This window comes from Primulina huaijiensis, chromosome 16 (genome assembly GCF_012295235.1).
Source record: "Primulina huaijiensis isolate GDHJ02 chromosome 16, ASM1229523v2, whole genome shotgun sequence".
NCBI classification, from domain to species: domain Eukaryota; kingdom Viridiplantae; phylum Streptophyta; class Magnoliopsida; order Lamiales; family Gesneriaceae; genus Primulina; species Primulina huaijiensis.
Window position 1 is genome coordinate 1,744,379 of NC_133321.1, and position 16,150 is coordinate 1,760,528.

At 36.4% G+C, this 16,150-nt stretch overlaps 1 protein-coding gene across 2 annotated transcripts; it reads right to left on the bottom strand.

Moving 5' to 3' along the window:
* Positions 1-224: 224 nt before the first annotated feature.
* Positions 225-7,947, bottom strand: LOC140961214 (26S proteasome non-ATPase regulatory subunit 1 homolog A-like). Of its 2 annotated transcripts, XM_073419588.1 has the most exons (13): positions 7,663-7,947; positions 6,811-6,874; positions 6,428-6,533; positions 5,499-5,610; positions 5,244-5,412; positions 4,214-4,686; positions 3,972-4,107; positions 3,638-3,883; positions 3,323-3,543; positions 2,978-3,236; positions 2,490-2,722; positions 1,899-2,412; positions 225-993 (listed from the first exon to the last, which is right to left on the bottom strand). In XM_073419588.1, exons 1-13 carry the CDS (start codon positions 7,812-7,814, stop codon positions 670-672), a joined length of 3,009 nt encoding a protein of 1,002 aa, XP_073275689.1. In that variant the 5' UTR covers positions 7,815-7,947; the 3' UTR covers positions 225-669. The 2 variants fall into 2 exon arrangements, with proteins under 2 accessions (XP_073275689.1, XP_073275690.1); XM_073419589.1 differs by lacking the exons at positions 6,811-6,874; positions 7,663-7,947 and adding an exon at positions 5,675-5,742 and having other exon boundaries at positions 5,499-5,585.
* Positions 7,948-16,150: the final 8,203 nt, after the last annotated feature.

Consider the following 16,150-nt stretch of genomic DNA (forward strand, 5'->3'; position numbering starts at 1 on the left):
CACAAACATGTTCGAATATTTCTAACCGAACTCGAACTCATTTCAAATTAAATTCGAACCAAAAAATTAAAATTTTTAAGATTTGAATCAAACTCTAACCCAAACATAGTTAATTCGAACCAAATACGATCATTATGTTTTTACTAATATATGACCCAATTCGATTCTTTTGCACCGCATGTCATTCAAAATTCAAATTTTTCTAGATTTTATTTTACTATGTCTCATCCAAATCAAATACTTCTATCAAAGGATAATATCCTCAAATTACTTAAAAACAGCAGTTCTTGTCATAAAGTATAAGATAATTGAATTAAATTGACAATTAATTAAACTACAAAAAATAGAGAGACAATTCAAGAATTCAACACCTAGAAGTGAACACACCTTTCAATCCATTGAAATGCAGATTCAAATACTGTTTCTTCTTCCGGACGGAGAATAAGAAAAATTACACGAAATAATTCTATTGGCAATGGCAATTCAAATTTTCCCAATCTCTTCTCCCCAATTGCATTCCTGTATGCACCAGCTTAAAAAATGTGCTCTAAGATCAAGGTTCGGAAAAGATGGGTCTGTCGTCCTCCGGTCATTTGTAGCCGCCAGCGTGAAAGCTACTGAGCTTCTTCTTCTGTGTAAAATTACAAAGAACATAGCAGTGCGAAAAACTCACGACGTGTATTCAAATGGTTGTGGAGGGGCAGGCTCGTCATCAACAGCCATTGCAAAGGTTGAACCCTGTTGTCCAGCAGACGATCCACCTGCATTTGATGTTGTCGATGATGGTGCATCGGTGAGAGATAACAGTTCGGGTTCGTGCGGACGCAAATCTTTCAACAGAACGAATCCTGAGGGAGCAGCCTTCACAGGGACATATCTACTTTCTTCGAGTAATTTGATAAATTTTTCTTGGGCGGGAATGACTCTGGCAGGGTTGGTCAAGACTTCAAAACATGGCTCGGGTTCAGCCTTCTTTTCTGCTGTGCTATCAACCTGTCAAATGACAGACATTCAGAATCTTCTATTTAGGCACAGTTTGAAGTTACGCATATCTTTATCCTATCTCATGTCTTGTCATGTTATTTATCCATCTACTAATCATTTATCTTACATCAATCAACTCATTAAATATAAATTACAATATTTTATTTAATAAATAATATTATTAATATTTTATCAATTATTCAAACGACAAATTTAATCAATCAAATCAAAGAAACTATTATTTATCAATCAAATCAAATACTATATTATCTATTATTATTTATTTATTATATTAAATTATTTATCACAATATTATTATCCCATCTTTTAACTTCAAACAGTACCTCAGGGTTTTAATTATTTTTATAAAATGCTTAGCATGAATGCAAATGAATCAACTAGGCTCACCACTCGTGAGCTTTCTGAGCCATCTCAAATTATATTTTATTCATATTTAAAAATTAGAGTTGAGTTGCTTTAAAAAAAAAAGGAGTTGAACTCAAGCATTTTCTAGACTATTTTAATCAAATTTCTAACCAAATTATTTTACAAGATAAGCTAACTGGAACATAAGCTAGGCGTCATACTTCAAACTTTGCTCTATAAGAGCACGATCAACAAGTTTACGTTCAAGCTCTAATTCGAGTTGAACTTCTTCTAGCCTAGTTAATATTTGATATTTTGTGTTCACGTACGAAAACATTGAGTGACATTAGGCTAATTTCAACCTTTTGCACCCCCAATCTCTATGGTATCTTAAAAAGTGTCATCTGTGAGTTCAAGAGTGTTGGGGGTGGGGTTGGCATTGATGCCATAATAGTAACCAAAGAAAAGAAAAAAGAAACCTAGGAAAAGCACCATGTCCGACTAAAATGGAAAAAGGTCCAAAACTTAAAAACAGCAAGCAATCTAACCTGCATAGCATACCCATCCTTGTCGACAGCTTTCCCCTTTCCAGATCCAACAACAGCACTTGGCTCTGGACCAGATGCCTTATCTGTATATGCCTTCTCTGCCTCCTTCTTACTAGCCCTGGCCTTTGCTCTAGCTGAAGTTGATAAAACTGCGGTGGGTAGCTTAACAGAGGTTGTTGTCGTCGATACCATAGTAGGCTTAGGGTACCCGAAAAATGATGGCTTAGCATGAGACAAGAATTCGAACTTCGGCGCTTTAAGATCGTGGTTCAGACCAATGAAGGCAGTTGGTGAAAATGCCAGGCTAATGAAATAAATAAGTGGGTACCAATACCAAAACTGGCTAAACACAGCAAGACCAACAACAGCAGTAATTTTATCATGTTTTGACTTTGAAAGTAACTTTATTGTCACATTCCTTCCACCAGCATCCAGGATCCCAGAAGCCAGAATTGCACCCATCTTGCTCATTGTGTCTTCATGCTTATCAATGATAATTTTTTCCAATTGGCGCCTAATAGTTAAGACATGGTTACCAGAAAAAAAAAGGAGATCGATCAACTGCATCTTACCTATGTATACACACAATACCTGAATGTACCAACACGAGAATCACTGGCTTCACTTGTCTGAACCATAACCATTGCCATTGCAATTAGAGCACCTTGACGCACAAAATCAACAACATCTGACATCAAAGGTTCCAGCAATGATATGGCCTCGCTAAGACCAGTGCCAGCACATGAAATTCCAACAGCCAATGCGGCGCCATATCGAACATGAGGGTTGTAGGACTCGGACAACAAGGAAACTATACGAGGAGTCTGCAATGTTAAAAAAATAGATAACTGCATTGGAAAAGACCCAGCCAACATCCCTACCTCAAAGTTCCCCTTTGTGAAAAATATTATACATATACAACATTAGCTATAAGCAGGCCACATATCAAGGGAAAATACAAAGTGGTTTTTGGGTTCTAAACATCTTGCAAACGGCTAGATAAACAATTGAAGATGGAATTCAAAAAACACAGAAATCTATATAGAAAAAGAACTTCGAAGAAATAAAAAGGTATGGACCTGCTCAGGATCAGAATATAAAACAAACCCAAGTGCAAGAACAGCAGTTCGCCGGACGTCATCGCTCACATCAGAGACAGCAAAGTGCAACAATTGACGTATTGCCTTATTGTTTGCTGTTCCCCTGTATGCCAAAGCCAAAGCATACATGCCTCCATAGCGCAATATAGGGTCTTGATCGCGAGTCATTTGCTCAATGAGTGTATCGGCTTCTTCTTCTCTCCCATAGACTGTAAGTGCTATCCCCAATGCCAAACCCCTAGCAAGCCATACACAACAAGATAGTGACAAGAAAGATTAATAGAGAACATAACTGTTTCAGGACAATGCATAATTCAACATTACCTGATTATCTTCTCGTGCTGGGTCTCATGTGCATATGCAAGCAATTCCTTGGCTTTCTCACTGGCAGTTCCAACCATCAGTAAACCCAGGCTAATGCCAGCAGCTTCACCGGCAACAGCACTGTCTGTATATAGCACATTTTTTATGTTTTCAAAGATGTCATCATCAGCAGTTCCTAAAGCAGCCAACCCAAGACCTAGGCAGGCACCATGTTGAATAACCTGCACCATTAAATATCTCCCAGAGTTCAGCTAAAAGTCAGTGGAGAAATGTAGTGACGAAAGAATAATATCATTAGGTAAACAAAGGTTAAACCTCAACATTAGTACTCCCCAAGCTTTCACGAAGAAACTGTTTTATTCCTTCTCCATGGTTTGCATGAATTAAACCAAGAGCATATAAAGCTCCACCTTCAGAATATGGACTGCCGCCGCCAGTTCCACCCTGTGGCAAGTATGGAGCCATGAGTGATCTTCCTTGTTGCAGATGGCCTCTGTGGATAACACCAAGACCTGCTGTCGCACTAAATTTAGCCCAATTTGTAGCCCTGCTCAACCAGTCCTATCAATTGGCAGGACACATCAATCAGTGATAACATCAAAATATATTTAAACAGTAAATGAAAACCAGGGAATAATCAATAGATTACCAGATTCTCGCGAAGAAACGTATCCACAGTTGTTCCCGCATGCATAATAGCATTAGCATATATAGTTGCACTATGGCAAACACTATTTCTAACCTCGACAGATTGCTTTATGGTCTTAAGAATGAGAAGATCTGATCTGTATGTAGATAAGCAACCAAATGTCCGTCACAATTTGAACCACATAATATAAGCATGTAACAGAGAATTTGGCTGTGTCTCAATCGGATAGCAAGAAAACTTACTTGTTATGACTATACAAGAACTGCAGAGTCAGCTGTATTGAAGTCTCTCCCGACAAAATTCCTCTTATTTTTGCGAGCCTCTCTGCATAAACTCCATCACGCTGATCTAGATTTAAGGAATTACTACTTTCATCAGTACCATCTGTCATTTGAACATCCTGTAATTGTACAACACTTCCACTTTGAGTAGAAACGGGTTGACTAGACCCTGACTGCGCGGTCGCTGAAAGCTGGGGCTTAGGACTTGGAAGCCCATCTCGGACACCCAAAAGGAAAGCCTGGTGCTCATTCTCCACAAGATCAAATGCTATTTGAAATGCCAAGAGTGCATCATCCTCGACTTCTGATCGTAATAGTTTCTCTAATATACTTGCTACAACCTCACGTTCATCCAAAAACATTAGGCGCTGACAAATGCTCAAATAATCAGGAGAAGGCAATTGCTGATATACTTTGACAAGCAGACGGAGTACCTGAACCCGAATTACAAAGATCAGAGCATTAATTTTATTCGCTTTTCTGAGCCAGTAAGATGGCCTACTGTATAATGGATAGAAGCATAGAAACTTAATAGGTTCAAAAAGATCAAGTTTCTTCTCCAGCAGATACTTTCATGATCTTATGATAGAGAAATCATTGCATTTAATTTAAAATATAGGAAGAAAGCAAGATTAAAGCTCATAACATTCAATTTCAATTACATCATAAATAAATTGCAAAACTATAAACATGGATGCATTTCATTACTCTCTACATGTCAAAATGAGTGAAGTGTGAAATTCATCACTTCATATAGACCATGAGCCCCCTGGTGCAGCTTTAGATTAACAATGCATTAGACACATCATGTTGGTATAGAACCTTATTATGCATTTCTATGTTAGTGTAAAAAGGAATTGACGAACATCTACATCGTACTGAAAATTTGCCTTTTACCAAAGTGCAAACCGATATTAGACCATGAGAGCTTAACAATTGTTAGAGAAAAGGATACAGAAACATAACAAGGGCATGTACTAAATGATTTCACCTCACGGCGATATTCTCTTCGATTCACAAACGAATGCGACACATCGATGCAATAATTGATAGTAGCGTGAATATTGTCACTCTTTATAACTGCTTCCTCGAGTTTATCCAATCGTCTGCATTCAATGGCCATTCCTATAGCTTGTTGGTTTTTCCCATCGACTATACATCTGGAAAAAGGGTAATCAAGACATGAGCTAGTAAGAAGACGCCACATGAACTGCATATAGCAACATAGGATACAACTTAAACATACTTATCAAGCATTCTCTCAACAATCGCCTCCAGTCTAGAGTCAACCTTCATGGATTCATCCTTTGTCTCAGCTGCCTTAGTCTTGAGACTAGCATATTCATCGATTGCTTTGGCTAAGTGATACAATAGAACGATAAAAACTATAAGCAGCATTAAATTACAGGAAGCAGCACACACCTTCAGTGATACTTCTTCAGTTCTTAACAAGCATTGCCCATCAACAGGCCACACTTATTTCAATCAAGCTACATATACTTCCATCAGAATCCATCGTGGGGAGCTATTATGATTAGTCTCAGAGACTTGGACAGAGTTCTAAAATTTGGCCTAGGCGCCGGCTGACCTCACTGAAAAAGTTCTAGTCGGCCATCCTAGGCGACCCTAGGAGCCAACTAATGGGCCTATGCATCCTAGGCGCTACAGACGATTAGGGCTTTTAAGTTTTTTTGGGGCTTTTTTTTAAAAGTTTAAAAGTCCAATTAAAAAAATGAATGGTAATTTTTTTAAAGGCTTTAAATCAAAGTCCAATAAGAAATGCCATTTGTTGACTTGTCTTAATACATCAAACTTCATCTTCGTATGCGATATAGAGTGAAAACTTCACAAGAAAGATTTTGCATCCGAAGATTAGCAAGATCACAATGATGATATGGAGTTTGTGTTCGAAGATGAACAAGTTGTCGAAAATTATGGAGAAAAATAAGTGCAGTAAATTTATGATATTCTATTAGTTTTATAACTTTGAATGCATTTTAATTTTGATGTTATTGTGTTGGAGTTAAGATGTGATTTATCTTGTTGATACCGCGGAAACCGCCTAGCGTCGCCTAGGCCCTAGACGTTGGTCTAGCGCCCATCTAGCGCATAGCAAATTTTAGATCCTTGGTCTTGGACAATATGTGAAGATAAGGGCAGGAAAAAAATTCTCACCAAGAATAGTATGAACATAGTCCGAATCTTCTGACACATCAAATAGAGGGCCAGCTCCCAGGGCATAGGATAACGAGTCATTGAGCTCACCAAGATAATAGAAAACCTGAAGAAAAAAAACCAAAACTGGTGAAGAATAAACAAAGGTGCAAAAAGAATAGAAACATAATGGAATCAAGAATTTCTGTTCATCTTTTAATAAAGTGTGATCAAGAGGAAGTTCACAAAACAAGAACAAATCAAAACATCACCAATTTTACATTTTTTAACACAACTTTCCTTGAGTTCTATAGGAATTACTAAATTTATCAGAGTACTAATACAGCATAAAACTCCCAAAACATATGGATGAATATAAAACTTTGCGAGAAACATGATTTTACCTTTGAAACAAGCAAAGCAGCAAGTTGCCTTTGATCAAACTCCTCATCTTCATATAAGCTTTCTCTGCAACCAAATATTAAACATCTATTACCAGGTGAAAGTAAGATAAGAAAAATACCAAAATCGCACAGGAACTATGTTTAAATTATAAATAAAACTAAAACATAAATTAAAAGCAAAAATTTTATCATAAAATTAGACAAGGATACAGAAATTTATTGTGACTGAACACAAACATAACAATCAGAAGAATATTGGCATTAAAATAGAGAATACAAGAATTAACTGGTACCCGCATTTGGAAAGAAGACAAAACAAAAAGAAGGGCCAAGCTGAGCAAAGCTTAAAGCCTTAAACCAAGATATTAACTTAGAGGAGGTGAGCAATAATCGGTCAAAATATATTGATTGCAAAAAATTAACAAAAAATGAGACCACCCAACATTCTCATACTGAAACATTACACTCCCCACTGCCACAGCATAAAACAAAAAAAAAACAAAAAAAAAACCTTGCCACCTAAAGCTTCTAATGATGCGAAAAGTAAGAAAACAGCAGCAACAAAAATACATTTCTAACAAAAACTAATTCATAATTTTCCCTGCCTACAGAATAGCTTACCATCAATACAAGGCAACAAAAATTAAAACTTGGGGAGTAATTATGATATATATCAGGCGCCCCAAACTCCACCTCACACAATGAACTAAACATTCCCCCCAAACAGTACAAAGCTACTCAAACTCCATATCACCAAAAAAACCCAATCGCATAAAAAAAGCCTAACCAAACATCGAGCTTGAAAACCCCAATTCACGTATTTGACTGACAAGGAAAAAAGAGATAGATTACATAATCGGAACGGAAGTCGAGATCTCCGGCCAGAAATAGTCCACGAAGGAGTTGAGGTTGGAGAGCGCGTGCAGCTTAAGCGCCGGGTGGCTCTCGTTCAGCATCGCCAAAAGCCCTCCGGCAGAACTCACAATCATCGCCTCGGCCGCCATCGAACAGATCGTAATCGAGAATTCGGCGTAGAGATCTGAGGGGGGGTTTTGAAGAAGATAGAAATGAGGAGTGGGGTTTCTTGTAGCAAGGGCAAAGTGAAGTGCTTAGGTTAAATGTGTTTGGTTGGTGACGTCCGATCGATATTTTGATTATTTGAATTGAATGTATGCTCTGATCCTCGTCACTTCTTAAAATAAAAAAAAAATGATAGAATAAAAGAAAAAGAAATGGAGAATGCAACCATCAATCAGTGGCTTGACCTGCCACAGCTCTTCATTTGGCGGGGTAGAATCGGCTTGTCCAGCAAGCCTATCTAATTTTAAATTATATCAAACGGGCTCGGGTAATATATCATGACGATGACGATGACGATTATAATATAATATAATACAAAAAATATATAATAAAATAATCAACAAGAATACAAAAATTTACGTGTTTCATCCAATATAAGTTGTACTATATCCATGGAGCTACTCCAAATCTTTATTATACTGAGAAAATTACAATTGTATACAAAACACTCAATATCTCACAATCTCAACCCGAGTATGACCGAGAAAATAATTTCTCAAACTCACTCAAAAATAACAATCAATTTTTCTTCTCACTTGAGTTGCTCTTTTGAGCTTGGAATGCTTAGAAACTTCGATGAGATATCTAGCAAATGAGTTTTATATATAGCAAATTCTTCAATTGTGAAAGTCAAATGTAAATTCAAATTTTACTGGCCATCATTCAGATGGTAGTGCGGACATTCGTGTTGGAAGACATATATGTGAACATAGACACAATTTTCGTGCCTACAATTTTGGTCAAAAAACACATATTTGAATTTTAATCATTCTCCCACTTTGAAGACTGGATTTCAATCTTGTCTTCACAATATCAATGCATTAGTTCATATATCCCTTTTTATACTTGTAATCCAACTGAAGTTGAGCGTCAATGGTCACAACCTTTGTGAACATATCGACTGGATTCTTATTTCCTGAAATCTTATGAAGCATTAAGATTCCATCTTCCAGTATTGATCTAATGAAATGGTACCAAACCTATGTATGATTTTGTAACGTCTGAAAATCAGTCCACATACACCGCATGAATGAAAATTATTAAATTGCTAAAATATTTTAATTAAATGATTTTGGATGCATGAATGATATATTTTGAGTGATTATATGATTAATTGTGTAATTTTTATCGATTGCATAATTTAAAGATTTTCAGACGAATATCGGTTGTTGGCCGATGATGAAGGACCAGAGACGATTAAGGTGTTAAAGATTTAAAAGCTAAATTTTTATTTTAGTTAAGAAAATATTTATTTTAAATATTTTAAGAATTATTGCATTTTTTAAGGTGAAATTTAAATTAATTAGAAGGAGCAAGGAATTTTATTTATTTTATAAGGAATTTTTTTGTAAATATATATTTAAATCTTTTAATTTGAGGCCTAATGATTTTATTAATCTTAATAGGTCTAATTAATTATTTTAAAAGGTAAGCTTTATTAAGCTCATTAATTAAGTGTTTAGGAAATCTTTTTAAATTCTTTTTAAAAGAGTCCTACACACACCTAAACACACACACACCGAAACACACACTCACACACAATTCACGTAACTTGAAAGAGAGAAGAGAGGAATCGGCCGAAACAAGGGAGTCTTGGGCAAGGAAGTTTTTTATTTTTTTCTCCTTCATTGTTCGATGTTATTCCTCGTCCTTCTATCAATGACCACCCGACTCCCTTACATCCCAAGGTGGGTTTTCGGTGGGGTTTTGACGAGCAAAAAGGGGTAGAAAAAAATAGAAATATTCCTCCATTCGTCACAGACTTCCACCTCTTCAGTATTCATATTTCGAGCATTTTAAATGTTAAAGTACGTTTCTAAACTTTCTTTTTGCACCATTCAAATCATAATATGTGTGTTTTATATTTTGAAGCATGAAAATTATATTGATCAATTTATTTGACGATTGGATGAATATTTTTCNTTTTGCACCATTCAAATCATAATATGTGTGTTTTATATTTTGAAGCTTGAAAATTATATTGATCAATTTATTTTACGATTGGATGAATATTTTTTATAGTTTTGACGTTTTTACGTTTATTTGAGACGCGTTATGATTTCTAAAGGACATGCTGCCGTTAGGGGACGTTGATAGATTGTAAAAAGTGTCGTTTAAGTGGTAAACGAAGGCTGGACTATAGCGAAGGGCGTGTATGGTGGAGGCTTGAAAATTATGGTTTTTCTTGCACGTTTTGTAATTTTCCATCGGCTAGGATGTAGGGTGCGAAGCGGCTGCTGCGGCTGTTCATGGGCTGGTCCAGTAGGGTCAGTAGGTTCCAAGAGGGTGGCTGGTGGTCTGGAAGTGATCTAGTCCAAGGTGGCTCGAGAGTTTTAGGTGTGCGGCTCAGTTTGGGAGAAATAGGTTCGAAAATGGCTACGAAAAGAGATGGGGCTCGAACCGTGGTTCACGGGGGATGGTACATGACTCACGGGGGTAGTTTAGGTATGAAAAGTCCATGGTTAAAATTTGGGAAGAAAATATTAAGTTTGGAATTAATTCAGGTTTAAAACGCTTAACGGTTTAGTTATTAAATAATTAAATCGAAAGGCTCGGGTTTACGTCTAAGAAAAATGTTAGAAGTCAAATTTAAGCTCATATGATGCTATGGGATAGGCTCGAGTCAAGAAAAGTAAGAAAAAGTCAAAATCGGAAATTTTGGAGTCCAGGGGTAAAATGGTTGTTTTAAGCCCCGGGTAGTACGAAAGGTCTGGCGGTGTCTCGAAAAATCATAATAAATGCTAAATGATATTTTAAAATGTTTATGATAAAAATATAGTATTTTACGATATATGCTAAAGTTGTATTATTTTTCCCGAAAATTGTTATTTTACGAGTTTTGAAGGATACGATATTTTATAATAAAAGGAAAATAAAATATTTTGAAGGATGTGAATTGATTGTGACAAATATGATATGATATAATTGGAGATACTGTGAGGGAAAAGGCCCTAGAGAGAGCCCGTTTACGGAAAAAGGCCTCAGAAGGAGCCCAACGATCGTATTTCCACTTTTGACGAAGCCTAGCGCCCGTCTCAATGTACAATGGTGAGCTAAGACTGATCAATCGACCACATGATGATACGATTACAGCTCGTCACTTTCAAGGATCAAACTTCAACCAAAAATGATATACGATGATGAAAAGCTTTATGAATTAATGATTTATGATATGATATATGATTACGAGTTTTCACGCCAGCTTATTTTATTAAAAGATTATTTTAGAGCTGCATGTGCCTGTATATGTATTATTTGTTACGTATGTTTTTAGAACGTGTTGAGTCATTAGACTCACAAGGTTTGAATGGTCACAGGCGATGATGATTTTAAGGGGGCCGCATTAGATTAAGATTTAAAGTTTGAAGTAAAATAATTTGATGATTATTTATTTAAAGATTTTATGCTTTATTTTGAAGTTTAGTCGTTGGATTATTTTAAAATTGAAGTATGCTTTTGTGGTTGACGATTTATAGATTTTTATGCAATTGAGTTTTTAAATATTATTTTTATATTAGAGGGTTTTGAGGATAGAAGAAATGTTTATTAAAAAAATTTCTTAGTATTTATTTACATTTTTAAAGTTAAAAGTAAGGGACGTTTCAGATTTGTCATAGCATAATAAACATGATTTTTGCTAAATGAATAGCACTCTCATGTCACAATGTAAAGTGCTTTATAAAGCTTCTGACCTAGCTCCTCTAGAAAATATCTCAACCATATCATCTCCTTGTTAGCTTATGTAACTGCAACGTATTCAACTTCAGTGGTCAAAATTGCAACTATCTTTTGCAACTTAGATACTCAACTTACTTTTATACCACCTAGTTCTAACACAAACTGAAACGGATCGTGCCACTAAAATATTATTAGAAATTATTTTTTTATAAACTAATTCTCAAAAAAATTACATTCAAATGTATGCATTTTAAAATAAAAGTATTCAACTACTGGTAAATATACTGCAGTTAAAAAATGTCAAATCATCAAACCTAGACTGTCGTTTAAAATAATTCAACTATTAAACATGCAAAGTCATGTCAAACAATCAACATATAAAAGAGAAAGTGTACAAAAATATACATGTTTACTCCCAACTCATAAACATAATGTGCGAAAAAATATGGTCTTTGGGTAAGCGTGCGTACATCCAGCCCCCCTACTCAGTCTTCGGCGCCTCTAGTCTCCATATCAATATGCTCACCTGCATCATTCACACATAGTGAGTCTAAAGACTCAACACGCCTGAATCGTAATAGCAAGTACATATACATAACATGCAACCGTGAAAAATACTGTAATTAAAATATATTTCATGATCTCAAAAGCGTAAGCATAAACATGACATGTCAAAACATAAACGTGTCCATATCGCATCATATCAACATATACGTGTTCAATTTTCTTTATTTGAATTTCGTTAATCAGTTGTGACTTTCGTATCAGCTCTAGTCGATGGATCCATCTAAGTATAACTGTGGTACCCGGCTGCGGGGACATCAGCGACAGTATTACCGATCCACTGAGCTTTGGCCTTACATGTTCGTGTTCGTGTTCGTATCAGTCACAACCAACTCCTTACATGTCATCATATTCATTACTTACAAAAATCATTCATATACGTAAATCTTCTTCAAACCAAGCATGCAACATATTTTTCGTATTTTCATAAAAATTCATATTCATAATATCATATACATTTTAAACATGCAATTTTAGTGTTCAGGTCGTGATGGATCGGTTTTAACACTTGCGAAGGTGCTTCAAAAACAATATTCTCAATTAGTTTCAATAGCTCGTGTTCTAAGAATGTAAATACCGATGAATTAAATCGAGTTTAGTGTTAAACCAACCGGAAAATACTCGAATAATCTTTCGTTAAGAAAGCTGATCAGTTTAAAGCCTTTTAGCTTGTATGAACTGAATAACTGAAATAAGGGGGATCAGTTCGAGCTTTTATTAGTTCAGTTATGGAAAGAACTGATATGATATCAACTGAACTGATCAAATCAGTTTTAAAATAATAGTTAAACAGTTAGGAACACAAGATATGTTTATGGATGTTCGGAGACTTCAACTGCTCCTAGATACGTCACCCCTTCTACCACATCGGGTAGGTTCCACTAGAATACTTTGATTTATACAACACCTTGTACAAATCCACTCAACTTAAGACTTATCATACTGCCTAATTGAACTCCTAGTCTAGACTGAAGGCAACACTTTCCATCCAACACTTGTTTAAACGTCTATGTGTTAAAGATTACATACACAAGTTTAATGTCTTTGTGCAAGACTCATTCAGCTATTCAATACGCTCGATTCTCTGTATGTATGTGAGTGATTGTGTGTTAGGGGTGTTCAAACTTCGGATAAAACCGATAGAACCGAAAATCCAAACCGAAAAAACCAAACACTGAATCAAATCGAAAATCGAATTTTATAATCCGGATATAAATGTTAAAACCGAAATTTATTTTGTTCGGTTTTGGATTATATATGTCAAAACCAAACCGACTGAAAAAACCAAAATTTCATTAAATTAATAATTTTATTTTTATTATATATGTTTTGAGATGATATCAGTGAATGATAATTATTTTGAATAATATTTAGTTGATTGTTGTTTATGTAATTCATTTAGACTTTATATTTAAATGTTTTACTAAGAAATCATGTAACAAGATAACATATTATATTTTACAATATACTTATCTTATTAATTTAAAAAATTGTATCAAAACCGAAATAACCGACCGAAATAACCGAACCATTTCGGTAGAAAACCGAACCGAAGGAAAAAAAGTTCGGATATCGGATTATATATTTGTAAAACCGAAAACCGAAAAAACCAAAATAAAAAATCGAAAACCAAACTTAACCGACCGATGAACACCTCTATTGTGTGTGCGTGTGTGAGAACTCATCTATGAATACAACACGAAGGTGTTCTCACACACTGAGGGAAATGTGCTTCTAATCTAAGCTGATAACACTTTGAAGTGTTCCCAAAAATTTGGGCTGATTGCTTCTTGTAAGCTGATATGCATTATGCGTGCTCTTCTTCTTCTCTCTTCTGTTTTTCACACACCCTTCTTCTTGATGGTCTTGATCTTGTATTTATAGGGGCAATGTGAGCATACACCAAGACTCATCAAATATGTTCGTTGCAGTTTGAATTCGTTCCTTGAAATTTGTGTCTGTACTTTCCTACAGCCATTTTGGAATGTTTTGGCTTTACGCTATGCTGCAACATTCATTATTGTGCTTTGATCGGAGAATTGCTTTTGTACTCTTGTGCACAGCTGGATTCCACTTAGATAAGCTTGTCGTGTTCTGCAAACTGATCAACTCCTAACTGATGCTCTGAACTGGTCAGTTGAACTTGTCAGTTGAACTGGTCTTGAACTGGTCTGATTAAATCAGTTGGCTCGTCGGCTGGACTGATTTCACTGATTCAGTTGAACTGGTTAGCTATGCTCTTCATCAGTTGAACTCTTCATCAGCTGGCCAGGCTTCTGAAGGTCTTCCGCTGAACCACCTATCAGCTGGACAATCAGTTGAACTGGTCTTTGATATATCAGTTGAACTGGTTCAGTTTGGGCAATCAGTTGGCGCTTTCAGTTTGCGTCTCAATAGCTTCATTTTTGGCTCGATAACTGATCAGTTCGAATCCTGATCAGTTTCAGCTTTTGTGCACTTAGGTAAATTCATTAGAAACAAAGTAACAAGTTTTTTTAACATCAAAATCAAGATTGCAAACATAAAATGTTCCAACAGAGCGGTTCTAGGACTGCTAACTTGACCTGAGTACAAAAAATGACTATTTTATCCCTGGAAACCCTAATTGACCATTTTACCCTTGGACCTCAAAATTTCGACCCGAAGGCAACAAAATTTATTAAAACACCTCAAAACATATTTATAACCCTTTCCTAGACGTAAACTCGAGCCCATTTCGTAACTTCTGTGATTCATTTTAAAACTTGGACCGGGTCCCGGTTTCAACCCGAATCAACCCAAAGCTTAACCAAACTTTCTCAAATTTTAACCACAACTTATTTACACACTACCAGCCCCTAAACAACACAATTCCAGCCGTTTTGAACCCCTTAAAACCCGCTGCTACCTGTTGGAATTTTCTACACATGGGCACCGAAAACCCTAGTTGCATCTAACCCTCAAGAACTCGATCCTAGCCCAAACTAGACCGGACCAGCCTCGAACCAACCACTCCTAGCCCACCTCTGGACCCTCCTAGGCCGACCTAGGCACTGCCCTCAGCCCCATGCACGCGCACCCCTCGGTTTCTCAAGAAACACCCGTTCTAGCCACCGTTTCGTCCTAAATCGGCTCCTAGCTCTTAGATCTCCTTTCTACCCGAGACCAGCCATGCATGGACCTCCCTAGGCCTCGTTTTGGACCCTCTTGGACTGCACCATGGCCTGGTTTAGCTCCTCCTGGCCGTGCTCCCTTTTTCTTCTCACCCGATCAACCATAAACTCTAGCCCTTGTAGAGATCCGATCGGCCCTCACCCAAGCGCGATCACATCTCGACTCCAGCACCTTGACACCTTAGATATCGGCTTGTACAGCCCTTAGAACACTAGATCTAGCAGCCTCTTTCACCAAGACCATGGAAAACGTGAGCTATATACAAAAGGATATGCATATTTCATGTCAAAACCGTACAAAAACCGATGCACACGATAGATCTATGAATTCCTCATGCAAAAAAAACACAAATCAACATATAATAATGTGAATTATGAGAAAAAATAGATTTAGGGCATGACTTTGCATTTATATGCTCGAAACCTTAAAAATGTTCGCGTATAACTTGCACCGGAGAGGCGGGGGAAGGATTTTTTTTGCAAGAACTTGGAGAATTTCGAAGGTGGCTGCTGCAACATTTTTCGAAAATGCTGTTGGTATAGGGTGGAGGGGGCGGCCAAATGGTTTACAATAGGTTTAGGGTTTTAGTTGTAGTGTTTAAGTTCTAATATTAAGTGCTAATGGACCATTAATTAAAAATAAAGGGATTAAAAGGATTTTGAGCCCATTAAGCAATAAAACAATCCTTTTAAGCCCAAAAACACTCCCGAAAAATATTTCATTTAGGTACGTTTTTGAAAATATTGTCTGAGCCCTCAAAAAGTCCACCCGACTCACTAAATAAAGGGATTAAAAGGATTTTGAATGATTGCTTACTACTACGATGATTAAATAAAAGCTGAACGAGATGATTCACGAATCAAAT